The sequence below is a fragment of the Solea senegalensis genome, linkage group LG5 (genome assembly GCF_019176455.1).
Source record: "Solea senegalensis isolate Sse05_10M linkage group LG5, IFAPA_SoseM_1, whole genome shotgun sequence".
NCBI lineage: Eukaryota > Metazoa > Chordata > Actinopteri > Pleuronectiformes > Soleidae > Solea > Solea senegalensis.
In genome coordinates, this window is record NC_058025.1 from 7655265 (window position 1) to 7673465 (window position 18201).

At 39.5% G+C, this 18201-nt stretch overlaps 3 protein-coding genes across 3 annotated transcripts; all 3 read right to left on the reverse strand.

The window, feature by feature from the left end:
• Positions 1 to 113: 113 nt before the first annotated feature.
• On the reverse strand, positions 114 to 3352 carry zgc:158398 (uncharacterized protein LOC568894 homolog). Its single transcript, XM_044025351.1, has 7 exons — positions 3188 to 3352; positions 2048 to 2244; positions 1554 to 1815; positions 1357 to 1456; positions 957 to 1098; positions 735 to 875; positions 114 to 612 (listed from the first exon to the last, which is right to left on the reverse strand). Exons 2-7 carry the CDS (start codon positions 2204 to 2206, stop codon positions 592 to 594), a joined length of 825 nt encoding a protein of 274 aa, XP_043881286.1. The 5' UTR covers positions 2207 to 2244; positions 3188 to 3352; the 3' UTR covers positions 114 to 591.
• Positions 3353 to 3761: 409 nt separating this feature from the next.
• plbd2 (phospholipase B domain containing 2) lies at positions 3762 to 8481 on the reverse strand. Its single transcript, XM_044027174.1, has 12 exons — positions 8229 to 8481; positions 7496 to 7589; positions 7242 to 7400; positions 7072 to 7172; positions 6759 to 6973; positions 5947 to 6041; positions 5685 to 5845; positions 5294 to 5389; positions 5110 to 5181; positions 4856 to 5008; positions 4565 to 4727; positions 3762 to 4421 (listed from the first exon to the last, which is right to left on the reverse strand). Exons 1-12 carry the CDS (start codon positions 8447 to 8449, stop codon positions 4254 to 4256), a joined length of 1698 nt encoding a protein of 565 aa, XP_043883109.1. The 5' UTR covers positions 8450 to 8481; the 3' UTR covers positions 3762 to 4253.
• A 567-nt stretch (positions 8482 to 9048) lies between these two features.
• On the reverse strand, positions 9049 to 17562 carry rbm19 (RNA binding motif protein 19). The gene is made up of 24 exons (XM_044027205.1): positions 17404 to 17562; positions 17110 to 17292; positions 16807 to 16923; positions 16628 to 16678; positions 16237 to 16471; positions 15528 to 15802; positions 15380 to 15439; positions 15196 to 15274; positions 14915 to 14986; positions 13909 to 14118; positions 13706 to 13836; positions 13475 to 13602; positions 13280 to 13376; positions 13045 to 13155; positions 12337 to 12537; positions 12169 to 12238; positions 11901 to 12046; positions 11311 to 11371; positions 10862 to 10941; positions 10731 to 10786; positions 10170 to 10286; positions 9983 to 10088; positions 9702 to 9822; positions 9049 to 9588 (listed from the first exon to the last, which is right to left on the reverse strand). Exons 1-24 carry the CDS (start codon positions 17437 to 17439, stop codon positions 9506 to 9508), a joined length of 2826 nt encoding a protein of 941 aa, XP_043883140.1. The 5' UTR covers positions 17440 to 17562; the 3' UTR covers positions 9049 to 9505.
• Between the last annotated feature and the right edge of the window lie 639 nt (positions 17563 to 18201).

An 18201-nucleotide genomic window follows, 5' to 3' on the forward strand; every position in this document is an offset into this window, starting at 1 on the left:
ATAAAGAGTTGGCAAATCAGAACAGCCGTGTAGGTCATGCTTAACTCTTTTTCGTACATCTCTCCCTCTGTGATTAATGATCCCCAGATCCACTGAACTAATAAAAGAGTTCATTACTCTAAATGCAATGGTTTATTATTACCAGTACCAGATACTAGTATTGTTACTTACAAAAAAGACACACCTCCATCACATTCACAACAGAATGTGTAACATCTAAATTACAGAGGTAAAACAGTATTTTCAGAATCCTGCTCATAGTCATACCATATACCACCACTTTCATTTTAAAACAATAATACATTTTTGGTCTAATACGATCGGCAGTTAAATGAAACCATTTTCTGCACTGGACCTAATACACTATGGAATGACTAAGACAATTAACAGTGTAGGCACTATTTAAACCCACAGTTGTTTCCATGACACTGTGATTCATATGTAAAAGATACTTCAACTGGACATTTTGGTCAAAATGTCAGTTTCCCAAAGCAGCGACAGTCCACTTATTTAGTTTGCACCTTCACAAAGTCGAATACTTTAAAAGCAGCAATCAACTGATCTCCTCTGGATGAAGAGGATGTGAGATGTTCAGGTGTCAATCAGTGGGTCCTGCAAATACAGTGAAGAATCAGGTTAGGTTCATGAAAATCTGCATATTATTTCAACTAGCTACGATATCATTTCAAGATGTTTGACACAAGAAACAAAGCAATGAAACGCTGAATAGTTACATGTTTCAGATCCAGTCCGTTCAAGTGGGAACAGCGTGTGAGCCAATGTGTCACACTGGCGGCTAAACAGAGCATAAAACACACTCCGAGCAGAAAGACGCTGACTTCCAACTGATGACGTGCCGCCACACTCCGCTCCCTCTGAAGACAAACAGGAAACCACAACTGATAAGACAGTGACCACTGAGCATGTGCTCGTTTTGTTCATGTGTGACACTGTACCTGTGTTAACATGACTGTGAGTGCGGGGTCGTTGTCGTAGTGTAAACTGTAACAGGTTTGTGATGCTGAAAGCAGCTGGTTGCTCACTTCCACATGGACAGGTGGATTGTTTCTCTCAAATGCAGGACACTTTGGAGGAAGCCTTCATGGAGACAGAAAGTATATGGATAATAAGCATAAAAAATTATTCATGGGTTGGCAAACATACATAGCGGCCAAATTGTTTCATTATGTAAACATAAAATAGATAGTTGGATGGATGGAAGACTGATTTAAGACACTACAATACCAATTAAGGTCTTGTTTTAAGATGAATGAAGTTCATGCTTTTTAAGACTATATAATCAGCAAGAACCCTGTTAAATCAGGGAGATATGAAAGAGAATATGAATTTACTCACAGGCTCTGGGGCAGGAGGCGTGTTGGGGCACTAATGGTGAGGCAGGTGTGGGCACTATTTCCAGGTAGGAACTCAAGAGTCACATCCACAATCTCATTGGCTGGGGAACAAAAAAACAAATGCTTGCGGGTAAAAATGCACGGTTATTCAAACTCACTACAAAATCTCACCCAAGAAACTTCAAGTACATCGCCAACCTCCGAGATTTAATTGACTGGCTTTCAGTGTAGAGTACAGACCACCATCCACTGAGCCACCGGCTGGGCTGGAGGTCAAATTCAGATGAACCTGGAGCTGGAACGTTGTTACTGATGAAGAGGTTTGTGTAGAGGTTGCCTTTATGTTGTTTTCCTGCTCCATCAGGTGAGAGGAAACAGGTGTGGCCAGCTCAAATAAATTTGCTTCAGATTTTCTACACAGCTTTAACTGTGATAAGGCGGAAAGTAGATAGTTCCAGTCCTATAAGAGAAACAGGGCACACATTTTACTCATCAATATCACTTAGAAACACATTATCTACAGTAGAGCTGCAACTAACAATTCCCAAACCTGGAAATAATGATTCTCTTTTATAGTTTACGAATTAAAGGTACAGTGTGTAAAATTTAGCTCAGTCTGTGTCAACAACTCATACCATCAGGTGTACACCTTAAAAAAACATATTAAAATACATTGGTAGATTTATCCTCACCTTTGCTACGTCTGGGTTTGGCAGAGTGTGAGTGAAACTGTAGGAGCTCAGGCAGATGAAGGAGATGGCCAGACTTAACAGACAGAAGAAAAATGTCACCACTGGGGGATTGTGGACTACATAATCTTTAAGGTTGGTCACTGGCTGCCAGACACCCATGATCGAACTGACTCCAAGCACACTTTGGATGGGTCAACCTGCAAACACATGTCCCACAACAGTCCCTTTAATGTTCTGTTAGTTGCAATGTTGTAACATAACAAAGTACAAGTACCTTGTTACTGTACAAAATTCACATACTTACTTTTATTTATATTTCTAGAAACTTTTACCTTTACTCCACTATATTTCCTCTAACTATCTTTGTTACTCGTCCCAAATAAGATCAGAAGAAGAAGTCTTATTTATTATAGCTTTTCTAGTCTGGATGAGCTGCCATTCACACACCTGAACATGGGGTTAAGTGTCTTGCTCAAGGACACATATATACTAGTAGGGCCAGGAATTGAACCCACATCCTTCCAGTTGACAGACAACTCGCCCTACCACTAATCTACCATGGCTCAATCCTAACTCCTCAATTTTGTAATACTTTTACTTCTAAAACTTAAGTACATTTTATATCAGAAAAGTACTTTTTATAATTAAGTACAGTAAATGCCATATACTTTAAGACATTTTACTTGAGTAATATTATAAAAGTGACTTAAACCTCTACCAAAGTCAAGAAACTTTTACTCAGGTATCCCTTCAGGGTACTTTATACAATACTGGTTAGTCATGATAATGCTTGTGGATGGTGTCTGAGAGGGGATTTATTAATTGTTAGACAGAATCAATGTCTGTCAAACTGTGCAGACAGACAGAGGACAAACAGATGGATTGATTGATTGATATTTGCAAGCAACACAAAAATCCAAATCAACAACAATTAATATGTACATGAAAACAGACAACAAAAAAACCCAAAGAGCTCAAGATAAAACAAAACTAAATGAAGAATGAACCATTAACGAGACACATTGAATCCAGACTCCAGTGGAAACATACGTCCACGACAGCAGCCAGCTGTTACAGTCATATTTGTTTACTGTCAAAAACAAGCGCTGCTAACAAACATGCTCAAAGAAAACGTCTTACCTTGAGTTCGGTCAGACAGTTCAGACCGCGCCGCCAGTCTGGTAAGAACACTGGAGTCCGACATTTAAGATGCTACGGTTAAAAGTCAAAGGTTGTTGTTGTTGTGCTTCATGTGCTCTGTTGCTGCTTCAGCCAAAGCACCCAAGCTAACAGTGATATAGCACGACAGTATCTGTCGATTTACGACAGTGACATGCACGACAACCATTGACGTGTCTCGCCCATCACACTTTTATCAAATATTTTGTGATTTAAAAAGTTAATGACGTGACATTTAAACATTTACAATTTACACAGAAAATCACTTTCTTATGAAATAATATAATTGTTACATATGCATTCCGTAATACTGGCACAAACAGAATCATGTTTAGCCTCATCATTTTTTATTATTATTATTGATAAACTGCAAAGACTGATATATTTGAAATGTGTATCTTTTGTATCTGTTCTGGCAAAAGAAAAATTAAGTTTCTGTTAAATGAAGTCAGTGGGCAATTGTCCTGTTTTTGTTATGTGGACAATCAAACTATCGAAACTTACATGGACCAGGAATTTATATAAAAAGACAATGATCGGGACACAATTTATTTAGAAAATATTTATACAACAGAAAATTAATACATGCCAAGGAATGGACTGAAAAGTAATTTACCATTAGTGTGATAGACGTTCTGCATTTGCATTTATTTTAGTGGATTGATATTTTTCAAAGATTTCCAAACAGATATTTCTATACAAACAAAACCATTTCAAAAACAATGACCCCACCAGAAATGATTTGCTTTTCAACAAACAAATACAAAACCAGACATAGTGAACAATGTGAACAGTTAGATTGTTATATTGTTGACCTTTGTTATCTTGTTTCTTATTTGTTCATATTTCTTTTTCGATTAAAAGTAGTAAAAATTAAAAAACTGTAATTATTCAGTACTTTGCTGCTCTCCTGAGAATTCTGACTATTGTGTTCATAACAGTCACGTTTTGCTACATTCAGGTACCATTTCTCTTTTGTCAAAATGTAAAAAAAGCACAGGTGACAGGTTTATTTGATGCTACAATGTTAAGTCCAGGTGACTTTTATAGGCTTGAAAGCCCAAGTATCAGGCTGACCCATGTGCATCAAGTCTTTGTAAGGGGAAGTGCTCCACTGAAATGGTGGCACCTGGTCCCAGGTCGGCCCACTCACTGCCATCATGCCATAATCTTTGAACATCCCGTAGGAGGTCATCTGCAGAGGAAAACACACATAAGAGCAGATTTATTTATTTATTTTTAAAGCCCTGATTAAACTTTTATGTTTATTTAGAGCTAAACATGTACGAAAGATTTAGTACACATGAGAGCAGAAAGTATGTAAAATAAAATACCAACCTTCATGTCTGTTCCGCCGTGTTGTCTCTGTCTCAGGGCACCAAACGGATATGTTCCATTTTCTGGGTTGAGGTCTGAACGAGCTGAGATTGCGTTCTCCCCGTTTGCAGGAGGATTGCAGCCTTCACACTTTGATAAGGGGTCTTCTTTAAAGTTGTTATATCTGAGGAGAGATGATTTTATCTCATACATAAACTGTGGCTATAAAAGTACAAATTCTAAATGCTTCAAATCTGTATTTTGTAGCTCAATTCAGCACATACTGCAAAACACAGATCATACAGTAACTACCTCATGAGGCGGATCATTGAGTCAATGTCTTTGACATTGGTCTGGTTCCTTCTGAAGATCTGAGCCCGAGGATTCTGGTCCAGGGAGAACCATGAGCCAAACTTCTCCACAAGCTCATTACAGCCGCTGGCATTAAATACTTCTTCATAGTACCTTAAAAACAATGGGCATATAATACAGAAATAGAATTAAAAAAAAACATTAAATTATGATGACACAAAACTGACTTGTTTAAAAAAAAACTTGGTACTTACGGTATGTTGAAACTTGCCCAGTATCCTTTCTCCAACAATTCTTGAGTTTTATCAGTGTACACGATGAATCCCCTGTAACAACAAATGTTAAAAGCTTACTCCATGTGAATAAGCTGTGACAGAATCACAAACCATCTGCAGATTAAAATCTGCACTTGATTGAAAGTCAGTTGGAGAAGCTTACGGAATCTGCTCCAGCACAACAAAGAGGTCCTCTTTGATGTCAGTCTTTCCTGGAGTGAAGTTGTTATAGTCTACAATCATCCACTGGTTGTTATACCTTTAAAAAACACACAAATACACACCTTATATGAAGATAAGATTTTACAGATTTTTTTTACATTGACAAAACTGGCAAAACAACTGACATCACATTTTGTAACTGTGTGACATGACGACCTCTCATGTGACTCCTTCTGCTTCCTTTATTCAAATTACACAACCTCTTATCTAATCTCGGAATATTGAGTACAAGACGTGCTCGGAAGATTGTGTCTAGAAAAAAAAAGGGGGCGATAGTGTTGGTTAAAAAGTAACGAGAGTCCGCTTATTTCCAGTATGTGAAACAAACTCACGTTCCACTGTTGTACTTGCTGAAAATCTCCGCCCACGCCTTGCCAGTCACAGCCAGACGATTTGCCACGATGTTCCTCAGCCATTCCATGACGCTTCCTGTGGGCTGCACAAACTTCCACAGAGCAGGGTTGCTATTGCCAATGGTGGTTTCCAAGGTAACCTGCAGGCATAGGATATGATAAGAACAAGACAGTCGATCTAATAACTGACAACAGCATTTATAAATACTGTATATATTTATGACACTCGAGACATTCTCACCAAGCCGCTACTGAGGATGTAAAAGTCATCGCCAGAGAAGATAGATCCAGGGTAAGATGAGAATGCCTGAGTCCCTCCAGGAAGAAAAAGGTTGTCTGAAAAATATTAGCGCACATTTATTGAGTCAAACAAAGTAATATTCACATATACATGCACAACAACGATGTCGTCAGCCCAAAGCTGATTTCACGGTTTGGGTCATCATGTTTTTTTGAGTTATTAAAGGTCTGGCATGTAAGAATTAATATCTAATGTTGAGACTGCAGATTGCACCAAACAGAGGGTTAGTGTTAAGATTCTGCTTCAAACACACAATATGGCTGGTTTGTTCATTCAGGGTGCTGTAGAAACATGAAAGCACAAGATTATCTGCAATAAGTATATATAAAAAGGCTTGTTTCAAAGCTATGAAAATCACTTCTACAAACATTCTTAGGGGCAGTATGTTGAAAGTTTGACAATAAAACCTCAGATATGTCACACTGGACCATTAAAGGTTATTTAAAGCAGTAGGTCATTGGGTAGAAAAGGACAGTCTGGCATTTTGAGATATTTTTCTGCTCTTGTGATGATTTCTACAAAAAGTCAACAAAACTCTACAGGCTGGCCCTTATCAATTAACATGTCTGGAATTTAATTATTTAGCTGTCAGGGTTTATGTCTCAGACTACTTTCTTTCAGATTATCAACATAGTTGACAATTCATTTAGTAATCGATTAATGGAATAATCGTTACAGCCCTACTTTGAACAGAAAATGTTGAATTATTCCCATTATGTAATTAATGGGACACACTTGCATCATTGAACTACCTAAAGGTGAGACTTTGAAGGCAAAGATGTATTTCTTCATAATGCGGAGCATGGACTGATACGTGTTCCAGGTGTCATGTGACACCAGCAGTTCCTTATTGTTTGGCAATAGCTTAATGAGAGCAGAGCAGGACCCAGATCCAAGAGGTCTTGTCTGGCTGGATTTGTTCAGAGCCGATTCCAAGTCCTCAAGGTCCCCACCCAGCTGGAAAAGTCTATTCGGACGCAGAGTAGGAGAATGTGAGCAGAGTAGGAGAATGTGAGAAAACCACGGTAAACATCGACTGATACAAAAATGGAGAAAAGCACTCACAAGAAGCCAAACGGGTTGAAGGAGAGCGGCCCCTGTGGAAACGATAACTCATCATCGTAACTGTCCTCCAGTCCTTTGAGCTGCAGCAGGGCCAGACGCACCTGAAAGAAGCACAGTTAAACACACTGATTTTTTTTATTTCAGTGCAAGAGATCAACACTGATACTTACCTGGTACCAGTAGGGTGAATTTGGATTTTTCTCTATTTGGTCTTGAACCCACTGCAGGTTGGTTGAGATGAAAGCCTTGAGTCGCTCACAGTAACCAGTCTGACTCTTGAAGGGCCCGCAGTAACCCATGAGCGTGTTCATCCAGTGCTTATAGATGAGCTAAAACACACGGAATGACGACTAAGTACAAAAAACCACTACATTTCAACCAAATCTAAAGCAATAAAGTGTGGAGAGTGAAGATTTGATCTGACCTGAGATGTGACTGCAGCTTCCACTGCACCAGCAGCATAAGCCTGTATACTGTCATTGTACTGACTGCTGGTGGTCACCTCCAAGAAGGACCAGCTAACAAGAGAGCACATTTTGAATTACGAAAAACAAAACAAGGCAAATACGCTCTGATACTGGCATCAAAAACTTGGAGCAGGTTTAAAATAAGTTGCAAACACTGGTGAATGAGTGACGATGAGAATGAAGGAGAAGAAAGTAGTTGGGTGGAGAACATTGAGCTGCATTGAAGAACTCTGAACTGCGATGAAGAAGTATGGAATTAATTTACGTTAAATTGAATTCATTATTTAAGGAATTCCAGAAGAGAATAGGACGAGACTGAGGAGATGAGAAGAACTTTGAACTGTGATAAACAACGTTGAAATGTGGAGGACACTTCTCTCTCTGTGTCCATCCTGCCAAAATATATTAGGAGAAGGAAAAAGAAGAAGTGGATTGAAGGCAGTGTGTCATATGACATATCACTGAGGCTTCCAATAAGTTTAAGTTATAATAACATGATCATTAGCCCTCTATTGTTGATTTGTATCGTGTGTACTGCACTTGGGTCCACCCTGTGGTTTCTTATCTGACTTGAATTTGAATTTTATTACGATGTCTGTCAGTGTGGCCTGATTGGAAAACAGTGGTTGTAATAATACAGGAGCTTTTCCCAGATAACAAAGTCGGTAGCTAAAAAAAAAAACAACTCACCCTGATGTTTCGATGTCATCAGTGAAATTCGCCCACGCGACGAAATCCTCTCGAAATCCGTCCACCACGGACAGTTGTCCACTCTGTTTGTCAATCACCGCGCTTTGTATTTCACCTCCGACACACAAACACGTAAGACTCCACGCGAGTAAAACTACAGAAACATTAAAAACAGTCGCTAAACAGCCCACTTTCAACATCTTGTTTTGCCCGGACGCCATGTTTACATGAACAAAGTCACATGATAAAGCGGGCGCGTGGTCACCTGACCCCGCGCGGAGGGGTGTATTTCCAAAATAAAAGCCTCTTCCTGTGATAAAAATGCACGGTCAGCAGAATCAAACAGGAACAATCGTGTGTCTGGATATGGTGATGACCGCAGTAAAGCGAAAACTATAGATCGTGTCCTTTTCTAAATGCCACAAATATGATCTGAAAACTAAAGCAAATTATTTAATGAATTTGAGCGTTTTTTTGTTTTTACAAAAGACTCAATTTTTAAAGGTGCAGCAGTGTGTAACATAGGAGAGTTTTTACTGTATCCCAGGCCCAAGTCTCAGCAACCATAACCCAAGTCCCCACACACACACACTGGTTATTGTGGTTATTGTGTGGTGTCTTCATAGGGTCCATTAGGCTTCATTAGGCTATGTTAACTGGGGCCCTCAGTCAAATAACGTGGGCTGCAACTATCAATTGTTTTCATAATCAACTACACTGTTGATTATTTTCTCCATTAATCAAGTACTTGTTTGGTCCATATGATGTCAGAAAATGTTGATCACGATCAGTGTTTGAAATGATGATGTTCTCAATTGTCTTGCTTTGTCCACAAACCAAAAATGATTCAGTTTTAATCATCCGTTTTTAAACATCTTTGTCAAATGTAGCAATGAACCCAGAAAACTCACATTTAAGCTAAAAAAAAAAATCAATATGCATGTCTGAAAATGTAGTAATTGATTCATAATCAATCTAATAATCGTTGCAGCCCTTGTCATTTGCTACTGAACAAGAATAATGTGTTTTTTTTAGATAAATCAACCCAAATTATATTAACATCAAAAGCTTTTCCTCATGAAATAAAACTTTATAAAAAAATTGACATCAGTCTTATTACATTGTGACGTGTTACTCTATACAAAACTTGCGTACTGTAAGAAATACAGAGGATATTTTTGACCAGCTTAATAATTTTTCCTCATTTGTTTTCACAGTCTTATTCATGGAGAGACAGAGAAGCATTGGTCAGGATTGTGTCCAGGTCCATCACAACCTCAGTCTTCCACAGCTCCTTCAGTTTCCATCGATTCCAGAATTCCCCCCAAAACCTCTGTCTTTCTTTTCTTAATTGACGCCACTGAAATTGAGAAAACAATGTGAATTTAGAAATCAATGAGTATATATATCTCAAGTAAAGCTTTTCGGCGATCACACTATGTTTGTTTTTGAAAATGAAATTGGCAAAAGTACCATGAAAATGTTCGGCTGTTTTCCGTCTCAGTGTCTCCACTGTGTCCTCAGCGTCGGCCCACTCCAACACAAGACGCCTCCCGTACAGATGGGTGCTGTGGCACAGTGCAGCAAATGCTTTCTGTGGAGGAAACAAAGATAAGATACATTTATGATCATAGAATAATACTTTTCAACATAATGCAATGTCCTTCCGCATTGGAGGACTCTGTATTCTCCAAATAGGCCTTTTCAGTCTTATATCACAGTTGGAAACCAGACAAATCAAATCAGCCACAAACCTTAGCATCCTGTTTGGTAAGAAAATCAACAAAGCCAAAGCCTCGATGATTCCCTGAACCAGCAGCTTTCTTTGGAAGTCGAACTGTCTTCAGCTCTCCAAATGTACTGCGGGAACAGAGGGAAGGAATTACAACAATAATAGAAAACAAACTAAGAGAGAATTTAAAAAAAGCAGTAGACCCTTACCAGAAGAGCTCTCGGACTTCCCTGACAGTGGCTTGGAAAGCGACATTGCGCACAAGGATCTTAGTTCCCGTCTGTTTCTTCTCTGCTTGCTTTTTCTTACGTGTCACCTCCGTAGTTCTATACACAGTGAAAAAGAAATGGATGAGTTCAAATACCTGCCATCATACATCCAAAGCAATGGACAGAGCACAAGAGAGGTGAAGAAGAGAGTGTAGTCTCAGGGATGATGTGTGACTACAAGGCAGGAGTGAGACCTGCTTGAATTATGGTTTGGAGATAGAGGCCCTGTCTAAAAGACAGGAGGTGGAGCTGGAGGTGGCAGAGCTGAAGATGCTGAGACTTTCAATGAGATTAGAAATTAGCATATCTGAGGGACAGCTCAGAAAAAAAGAGGAAGACCTACAGAGAAGTTTCATGGATGTTGTGAAGGAGGACATGGGGACAGTTGGTGTAAACAGAAGAGGACACAAGGGCGAGGACAAGACGGAGGCAGATCATCGGCTGTGGCACCAGCTAAAGGGAAAGCTGAAAGAAGAAGATTTGACAGCACTTAAATCCTACCTTGTAGCTCTCTCTGAAATCTTCAACTCTAACTGGTGATCATCCACAGTGCAGTGCTGGGGAAAGAGAAAGAATGAGAAAATAAAAACAAGATTGTGGAGAAAGGTTCACTGAGGAAAGACAGCTGGTACCTGTAGCTGCCTCAGGGCTTTCTGTGCTGCCTCTGCCACCTGATACTGGACAAAGCCATAGCCCATGGAGAGCGTCTTTCCTGGGAGTCAAAACACAAACAGAGGGCAGTTCAATCACCTGCTGCTCTCACAAGACATGAGAACATACCCAGAGGCAGATATTCTCTTTAAAGATAATAAGCATTTAGATAAATGCCGTATCTACACTGAGTCTGTAAATAGACTTTGGATGGTAATGCAGAGAAATATGAAACGATTGTTGAGGTCAGAGAACATCAGTGCTATAAGGAATTTAATCAATGAAACAAATCTAGCTTGGTTTAGAAAAAATATAATCTACAAAGCCTGATAACTCTTTTACTTTGATTGGTCAGTTCTGTAAAGAGGAACATTCTAATCAAGTGATTAAAAACTAAAACTAAAACCTTTTCAGGTTTAATGTTTCATACCTGTTTTGTCTTTCTTCTTGGAGATGGTGCAGGATTTGACTTTGCCACATTTGGAGAATGTCTATGACAAACGAAGAAAACAACATTTAATGTTATCTGTGATTAAACCTTTCTTAACCTATACTAAATATAGCGTAACAGAGTTGAATCAGGGACAGAATCACAAGATCATGTGTTTTTATTTGGAGTTGTACAGAGCTGAATGTTGCGATGCCTGAAATTAATTTCAACTTGATTTAATTTGGCTGTTTTTCTATAAACCATAAAAGGAAAGAAATGGTATTTAATACCTTATTAATTTTGGCAAACACGTCTTATTCATAGATGCAGATTTATTACGAATAAACTGATCTTTAAATTATTAAATAAAAAGTTACCAAATGTCAACAAAAAACAAACTTAGGCAGTCCAAAAAATGTTTTACAACTTTTACTTTATTTGTTTCTTTGCGGAGAATAGTCAGAACATGTATTTATACTTACTTTTTGTAATGAGTTCACAGTATTTGTACTGGCCAGTGTTTGACCGTACATAAATCAATTACAAAAAAATAATAATAACAGAGAGTTGTACTTGATGAATGAACTGACCTCATGTAGCTTCTCTTCTGTTGTGCTGAAATTAAGATTCTTGATGAAAAGTGTGGAGCCTGGAGCAGATTCCTCTTCTTCTTCCTCCTCTTCTTCTTCGTCTTGCTCTTCCTGCTTCTTATCTTCTTTTACTGTGTCCTCTTTGACTAATAATTGGTCGACAAATACAATAAAGATTGTCTGTTATTGATTTGATCACCTTTATGCCTAAATGCGAACCCTAAAAAAAAAGATTGTCAAGTTAATGAGTCTGTTGCAGGGATTTTACCTGGGTCTGGTTTGGCTGTGACAAAGACCCCGACAGGTGCCCACTCTAAATACAGCGGTACATGTTGGAACTGTGGGAGATCAATAATAATTAAAAAAAACACTTCAGTGTCCTCAGTCAACACAGACCGTATGGAAACAGGTTGTACAGATGAAATGTGACACACACCTTGCTGTAGGCCAGCTTTGTGAACGCTCGCTTTGCTTCAGTTGGCTCCAGGAACTCGATGACACCAGTGAGTCCCGACGGTGGCAGCAGCACTCGACCCAGAGAGCCATGAGGTGAGAAGAGCTCCTCCAGTTCTGACACGGTCACTCCAGCCGGAAGGTTTTTCACCAGGATCACAGATATGCTCCTCTCTGCTGCCGCCTGCACAGTTCACATCACAGGACACAAGCAACACGAGTCTTAGCCACCATTAAGCCCAGTACATAAGATGTGCATAATTTGGGCCAAATGAAAGATGACCAACATGAAACTATCGTGGCCATGTGTTCGAACGTGGCTCCTAATGGGGCATTTTATCCCGTACTGTAAGAAAGATTCAAAAACAGCCATTGTCACCACAGATAACACATTTTCTGACAGTGTCAGAAATTTAGGGTGACTCATGCGCGTAAGAAGACTGCTGGTATGCAGCACACAATTCATCCTTTTCTGCTATTGCCGATGACATAGCTTGTGTTACAGCATCATATGTGAGAGCGTCACACAGTCTGCACTCTACATACATCATAGGTCTTTTCCACACCATGTTGCACAATGTGATTTATAACAATCTCATAAGATTGCTGAAATCTCTCAGTCTGTAGGAAGCGTTACAGGATCAAGGGATCAATAAATCAGAAAGGAAGGAAGAGTTAATGCAAAACTTACCTGACTAAAGGAATCCAGACTGACGCCATTGTCAAGAAGGAACTGTCGAGTCTCCTGGACGATTTGCGTCTCTCCCAGAGCCATTCTCACCGCTACGCTTCCCTTGGACTCCTGGAGAGGACAAGAGCAAGAATCATAAAGACACTGAATGGTGAGGGTGTATTTTCACATGTTGCTGTAACCACAATAACGGAGGCAGAAATACAAAAACAAAACAAGAGGTAACGTCACTCACATGGTCCAGAACTTGGCTTTTCGTGGTGTTGTACTTTTCAGCAATGGCATCTGCCACTGCACTTGTGCCCACAAACAGAGTGTTCCAGTTGTGTGAACTGGAACGAAGAAGAAGCAGAACATCCATTTGAAACTTTACAGAAGGTCTCAGAGAAGCAGAGGATAAGCGGGATTGTGCACGATCATGCCGGCCTACCTGGAACTTGAAGCTTTATTCTTTGCATCTTTTTGTCGTTTGTAAGTGGACGAGCCAGGACCACCAGCATCAGAGGATTCAGTCTTTTCCTTCTTTAGCGTGGAGGGAAGCAAGTGAAGCATTCTACCCTAAAAGGAATGACAGACAGAGAGAGAGAGAGTAATGTATACACATGTTCTGCGGTGGAGAGACGTTTCAAACATCACTCAATACGTATGCAAGATCAAATACCTGAAATATATGTCCGTCCAACTGAGCCAGAGCCATCACTGCATTCTCTGGAATCATGTAAGTTATGAAAGCGAACCCTTTAGGTTTTTTTGTTAGATTGTCGATAGGGAAGAGCACTTCAGATAGAGGACCTGTAACAATTGTTAAAATAGAGTCAGACAAGAGACGATTTACATTCAGTTAGTGTATTTTTCATTACTTACCGTGTTTAGCAAACAGCTCTTTGAGCTCTTCCTCCGTGCAGGAGTACGGCAGGTTTCTGACGAAGAGTCGACCTGACTCTGCGACATCTTCCTCCTCCTCATCGTCCTTCAGCGTCCTGGTGAAATTTCTGTCAATTTCTTTGTCCTTTCTGTCTCTCTTGCCCTTGCCATGATTGGCATCAACACTGAAGACTTCAATATATCGGCCACCTGAAAAACACAGAGAGTATTATTGCAGTCTCAGGCATATTGATGATGAAGACGATGATGATGATGATATATTTTACTGTTTACCAAATTACCAAAAGACAGAAGAGTAAATGTTACAATCTCATAGGACAAAATATAGTTTACGGGACACTTCGTCTGGGATTAAGCTCCATGTTTCAGGATTGACTGATGCACAGAAGAGTTCTTCAGTCTGATCCTATTGAATCATGGCACCATGTATCTCTGCTGGTGTGATTGTAACAGTTTATATTCTATGTTGAGGACACGATTGGGGTTGGAGACAATATTATAAGAGAGCCTTAACATATTCACAAATGTTTTTCTTTATTGTAATTTTTGCAAAAGTGCATTCGTTAATATTTTCAGTTTGGGCTGCTCAAATAATTTCTTACTCTAAATCACTGCTGACCAAGATTTTATCAACCATATACATTTTAAGGAAAAGTTATGTTTTTATTTGGTTATTTCCCGTTTGCAACAAAAACGCAGCCAGAGTTGTGTTGTGTGTGTGTGTGTGGCGTTAAATCAGCATTGTGTGAACTGTATAAGCCATTTATTTGTATCTAAAGGTTCTGCACTACAGCTTTAAAAAGGCAGATGACGTTGTGCATGCACACAAACATTAAGAGGAACTTTAAGGCCTTTAGCGACAGATTCGACCAATGTTAAAGCACATCTTGGTTGGCAATAACATTCATACCACTAAATCCTGTCATAACTCCAACAGCAAAAACTATGTAGGGAAATAGGAAAAATACATAATATTTGTATTTACCTATGTAGTCTTTATTCTTCTTCAAAGCCTTTTCCACCTCTTCTTGGGAGTGTAGGTCCACGTACACGTAACCTGAGAGAGACACAGAGGACACCTGCATTTAAACACCTGTATATAGTAGAGCTGAGAGTGTTTTTTCTTAAATGTGAATATTTTCTAAACATTTTGGTTTATGGACAAAACAAGACCCATTATATTCTGGGTTTTTCAACTTCACAAATGTTCAAGGGTTTCAAGGACCCATGGGAACCATGCATAATGCTTTAAATGACATACTTTACCTGTTCTATTTCCACTCTCGTTCTTCCCAATCCTGATGGCTGCTGGCTTCAATGGGGTCATGAACTCTCGTATTTGTTGCTATTGATGTCACATATATATGGGAAAAATGGTGTCATGGATACGAACTCTTAAAATATACCCAATGTTTTCAAAGCAGAGCAACTTCACAGGGTGTCTGTTCACCTCTTTAACATTGAAGGGTGCTCCTCTCAGCTTCACAGTGAATTCTGTCGTCGGTTCCATCTGCAGCAAACACATGAAGGTGTGAACTGACAGTCATTACAGTGTACTGAACAGAAGTGCTTCGTGTTAAATCTTTCAGAGCAGTCACCTGCTGTGGGGCAGTTTTCTTGGCTTTCTTCTGCTTGTTATCCTCAGGAGAAGCCAACACTTTGGTCTTGGAGCTGTTTTCTTTGTCACCACTCTCATACGCGCTATCAGCATGCTGAACAGAGCCAGGCTCTTCATCGCCATCCTCACCACCTTCACCATCATCATCATCATCCATCTCTTCATCCTCCTCCAGGGTGTCATCTGTCTGTGCCACCTTCAAGCGCAGGTACTCCATGTCTGACAAGCCAGACTTCAGGGCCTCTTTAGTTGCACCTGTAAGCATTAACATGCCACTCATGTTTAGTCCAGTCAGTCATTCATTTACCATCATACTTTATATTTCTATTATTGAAATATGTAGCAAACTGATGTATGTTTTAGTGGCAATAAATCATATAGCATATTTCCATCTATATGTTGCAATTTTTATACACAATAAGTAATAAATAATAATTTATTATTTAATTTACTGTTTATTTTTGCAGGGACAGTGCACAATTAAAGGCAGTTATGTCAGCGTTAGCTTGCTGCTAATTTGCATCTTTTGTCCCTGGGCCAGTAGGTCAAAAGGGACAAAATAATAAAAAAAAAGTATTTCAATAACGGTTCAATAACAACTTATAAGGTCTAGAAGCAATAATAAATCTGATCAATAATTGTAATGGGGACACAGCTTGCCTCATTAAGAAGAATCCAGCATTACCAACCTTCATCTCCATCTTCATCTTGTTCTTCTTCATCTTCCTTCTCTTCGTCCTCTGACTGGTCTGAATCAAAGTTGAGGTAGTCATCTGAAGCAGGCTTCGTCTTCTTGCTCTGAGTCTTTGTCGGCCCACTGTCATGATCGGCTGTTTGCTGCACAGTGTCGTTCACCCAGGTTGGTACTTGGCTTCGATTTTGATGCACTGACAGAAACTCCTTGAATCCCTGGTCGTCCTCCAGCTGACACAAAACAAGAATATCAAAACATATGAGGTTTGGTATCATAACCTTTTATCCACATTCACATTTTATATAACAGTTAAGACTATAACAGTTAATGCTCTAATAATAATAATAACAATAATAAAAAATAAATAACAATCTAATAATACTCACAGTTCCAAGTGCGCTGCTGAGTTTCTCTTTCTTCTTTTCTTTCTTCTTTTCCTGAGGCAGAATGAAAGGTCACAGTATTTTTCAGAAGATGCATAACTTTACACATTTTTCACTAATACAAATTAATATCCTGTGGCTATGCAAAACAAGGGTGTACGGATCGTTTTCTTAAGGTTTACCTTTTTACTGTCAGTGTCAGCAGCAGGAGCAGAAGGTTTGTCCTGGCCTGAGCTTTGACTGTGTTTACTCCAGGGTTTTGCTTTAGTGGGGTCTCCAAAGGCTTTACACACCTCCACCTGGAAAAAAAACAACCACCACAGAGTCACACGTTGAGCTGGAGAGAACATTCAGAGAGTGCAAACCTCCACCAAGGCCACTCAAACAACAATTCAATCGACCAAATAGATCAGCTCCACTTGACAAAGGTAAACACAACATTGACACGATGGACAAGCACAGGCAGGGAAAGAGTGGCTTCATACAGTGACTCTGGACGTGTCCACGAAGCTCTTGTGGAAATGCTTCAGGGCTCGGTTCGCCTCCTCTTCGGCTTTAAACCCGACAAAGCCGAACTTGCGGAACTTTCCGTCCTTGGTGAACTTCAGTGAACAGTCTGTCACAGTGCCAAAGGCAGCAAACATCGACTTGAACCTCTCCTCCTTCAGCTGCACGCACACACACACACACACACACACACACACACACAGAGTTAGCGTTATATCTCCAGATGCCCTGAAACTGAACGTAGTCTGGTCACATGACAGTGGGAAACTCACCCCATTGGGAAGGTTTTTGATGACGAGTCTTGACATGGTTATAGTTGTTTAAAGGATTTAAACAAGAGACATAAAGGACGGCTTTTAAAATATATGTCAACAAACGAGCATGTACTCCTCACTAGGTCGCCATGTTAAGTAGGAGGAGCTTCCTTCTTCTTCTTCTTCTTGTGATTTGTTGGTCTGTTGATCATAAGCGCATTGTCGCCATCTGCTGGACAAGATAATGACGACGAAACAGGATACACAGCATGCCCTAATGTACCTACACAGAGAGATTCCCCATAAGTTCTCTGCTGCTTTCAATTCCATTTATTTAGACAACTTGCCTAAACAAAATAAAACTGACATTGGATTTTAACGCCCTCCTTACAAAGGCTTTTACGGTAAAAAGCCTGCGCCCCAATCAAGCTGATTTGTAAGGACATGGGCATCCGGTTTTCAAAATAAAACTCCAACAGCACTGATTGAGTGCATATGAAAGAAATCTTTGAAAGAGAAAAATAATGAAAATCCTCACAGCTAGTTTCAGAGACCTAATAACTTGGGTAAGTAGGAGTCAATTTGATAATTCTCTAAAGGTTCTAGAAAAGTGTTCAAAACATTGATATCTACTAGTGTACTGGAAATTAGACATTTTTACTGTACAGTTTGACAGAAATGTTAAGTTAAAGTCCCACAGTGGCACTTTTTAATCAAATATATTCTCAACTTTGAGATACAATAAAACCTAAATGTTCCATAATTTTTGGGTAGATTGTGTTGAGTATATTAGTATACAGGAAATCAGACATTTTA

Bases quoted from the DNA above. Each gene is read 5' to 3' on its own strand.
- zgc:158398 (XM_044025351.1), bottom strand. From the start codon at position 2,206: ATGGGTGTCTGGCAGCCAGTGACCAACCTTAAAGATTATGTAGTCCAC. The intron at 1,457-1,553 runs GTTGGCGATGTA...TTTGTTCCCCAG, and splicing joins CAGTCAATTAAATCTCGGAG to CCAATGAGATTGTGGATGTG. The intron at 876-956 runs GTACAGTGTCAC...GTTTGTCTTCAG, and splicing joins TCACAGTCATGTTAACACAG to AGGGAGCGGAGTGTGGCGGC.
- plbd2 (XM_044027174.1), bottom strand. From the start codon at position 8,449: ATGGCGTCCGGGCAAAACAAGATGTTGAAAGTGGGCTGTTTAGCGACT. The intron at 5,390-5,684 runs GTGAGTTTGTTT...TGTTTTTTAAAG, and splicing joins AGCAAGTACAACAGTGGAAC to GTATAACAACCAGTGGATGA. The intron at 5,009-5,109 runs GTAAGTACCAAG...ATTGTTTTTAAG, and splicing joins TGGGCAAGTTTCAACATACC to GTACTATGAAGAAGTATTTA.
- rbm19 (XM_044027205.1), bottom strand. From the start codon at position 17,439: ATGTCAAGACTCGTCATCAAAAACCTTCCCAATGGG. The intron at 17,293-17,403 runs GTGAGTTTCCCA...GTGTGCGTGCAG, and splicing joins TCAAAAACCTTCCCAATGGG to CTGAAGGAGGAGAGGTTCAA. The intron at 13,377-13,474 runs GTAGGCCGGCAT...TCTTCGTTCCAG, and splicing joins AATAAAGCTTCAAGTTCCAG to TTCACACAACTGGAACACTC.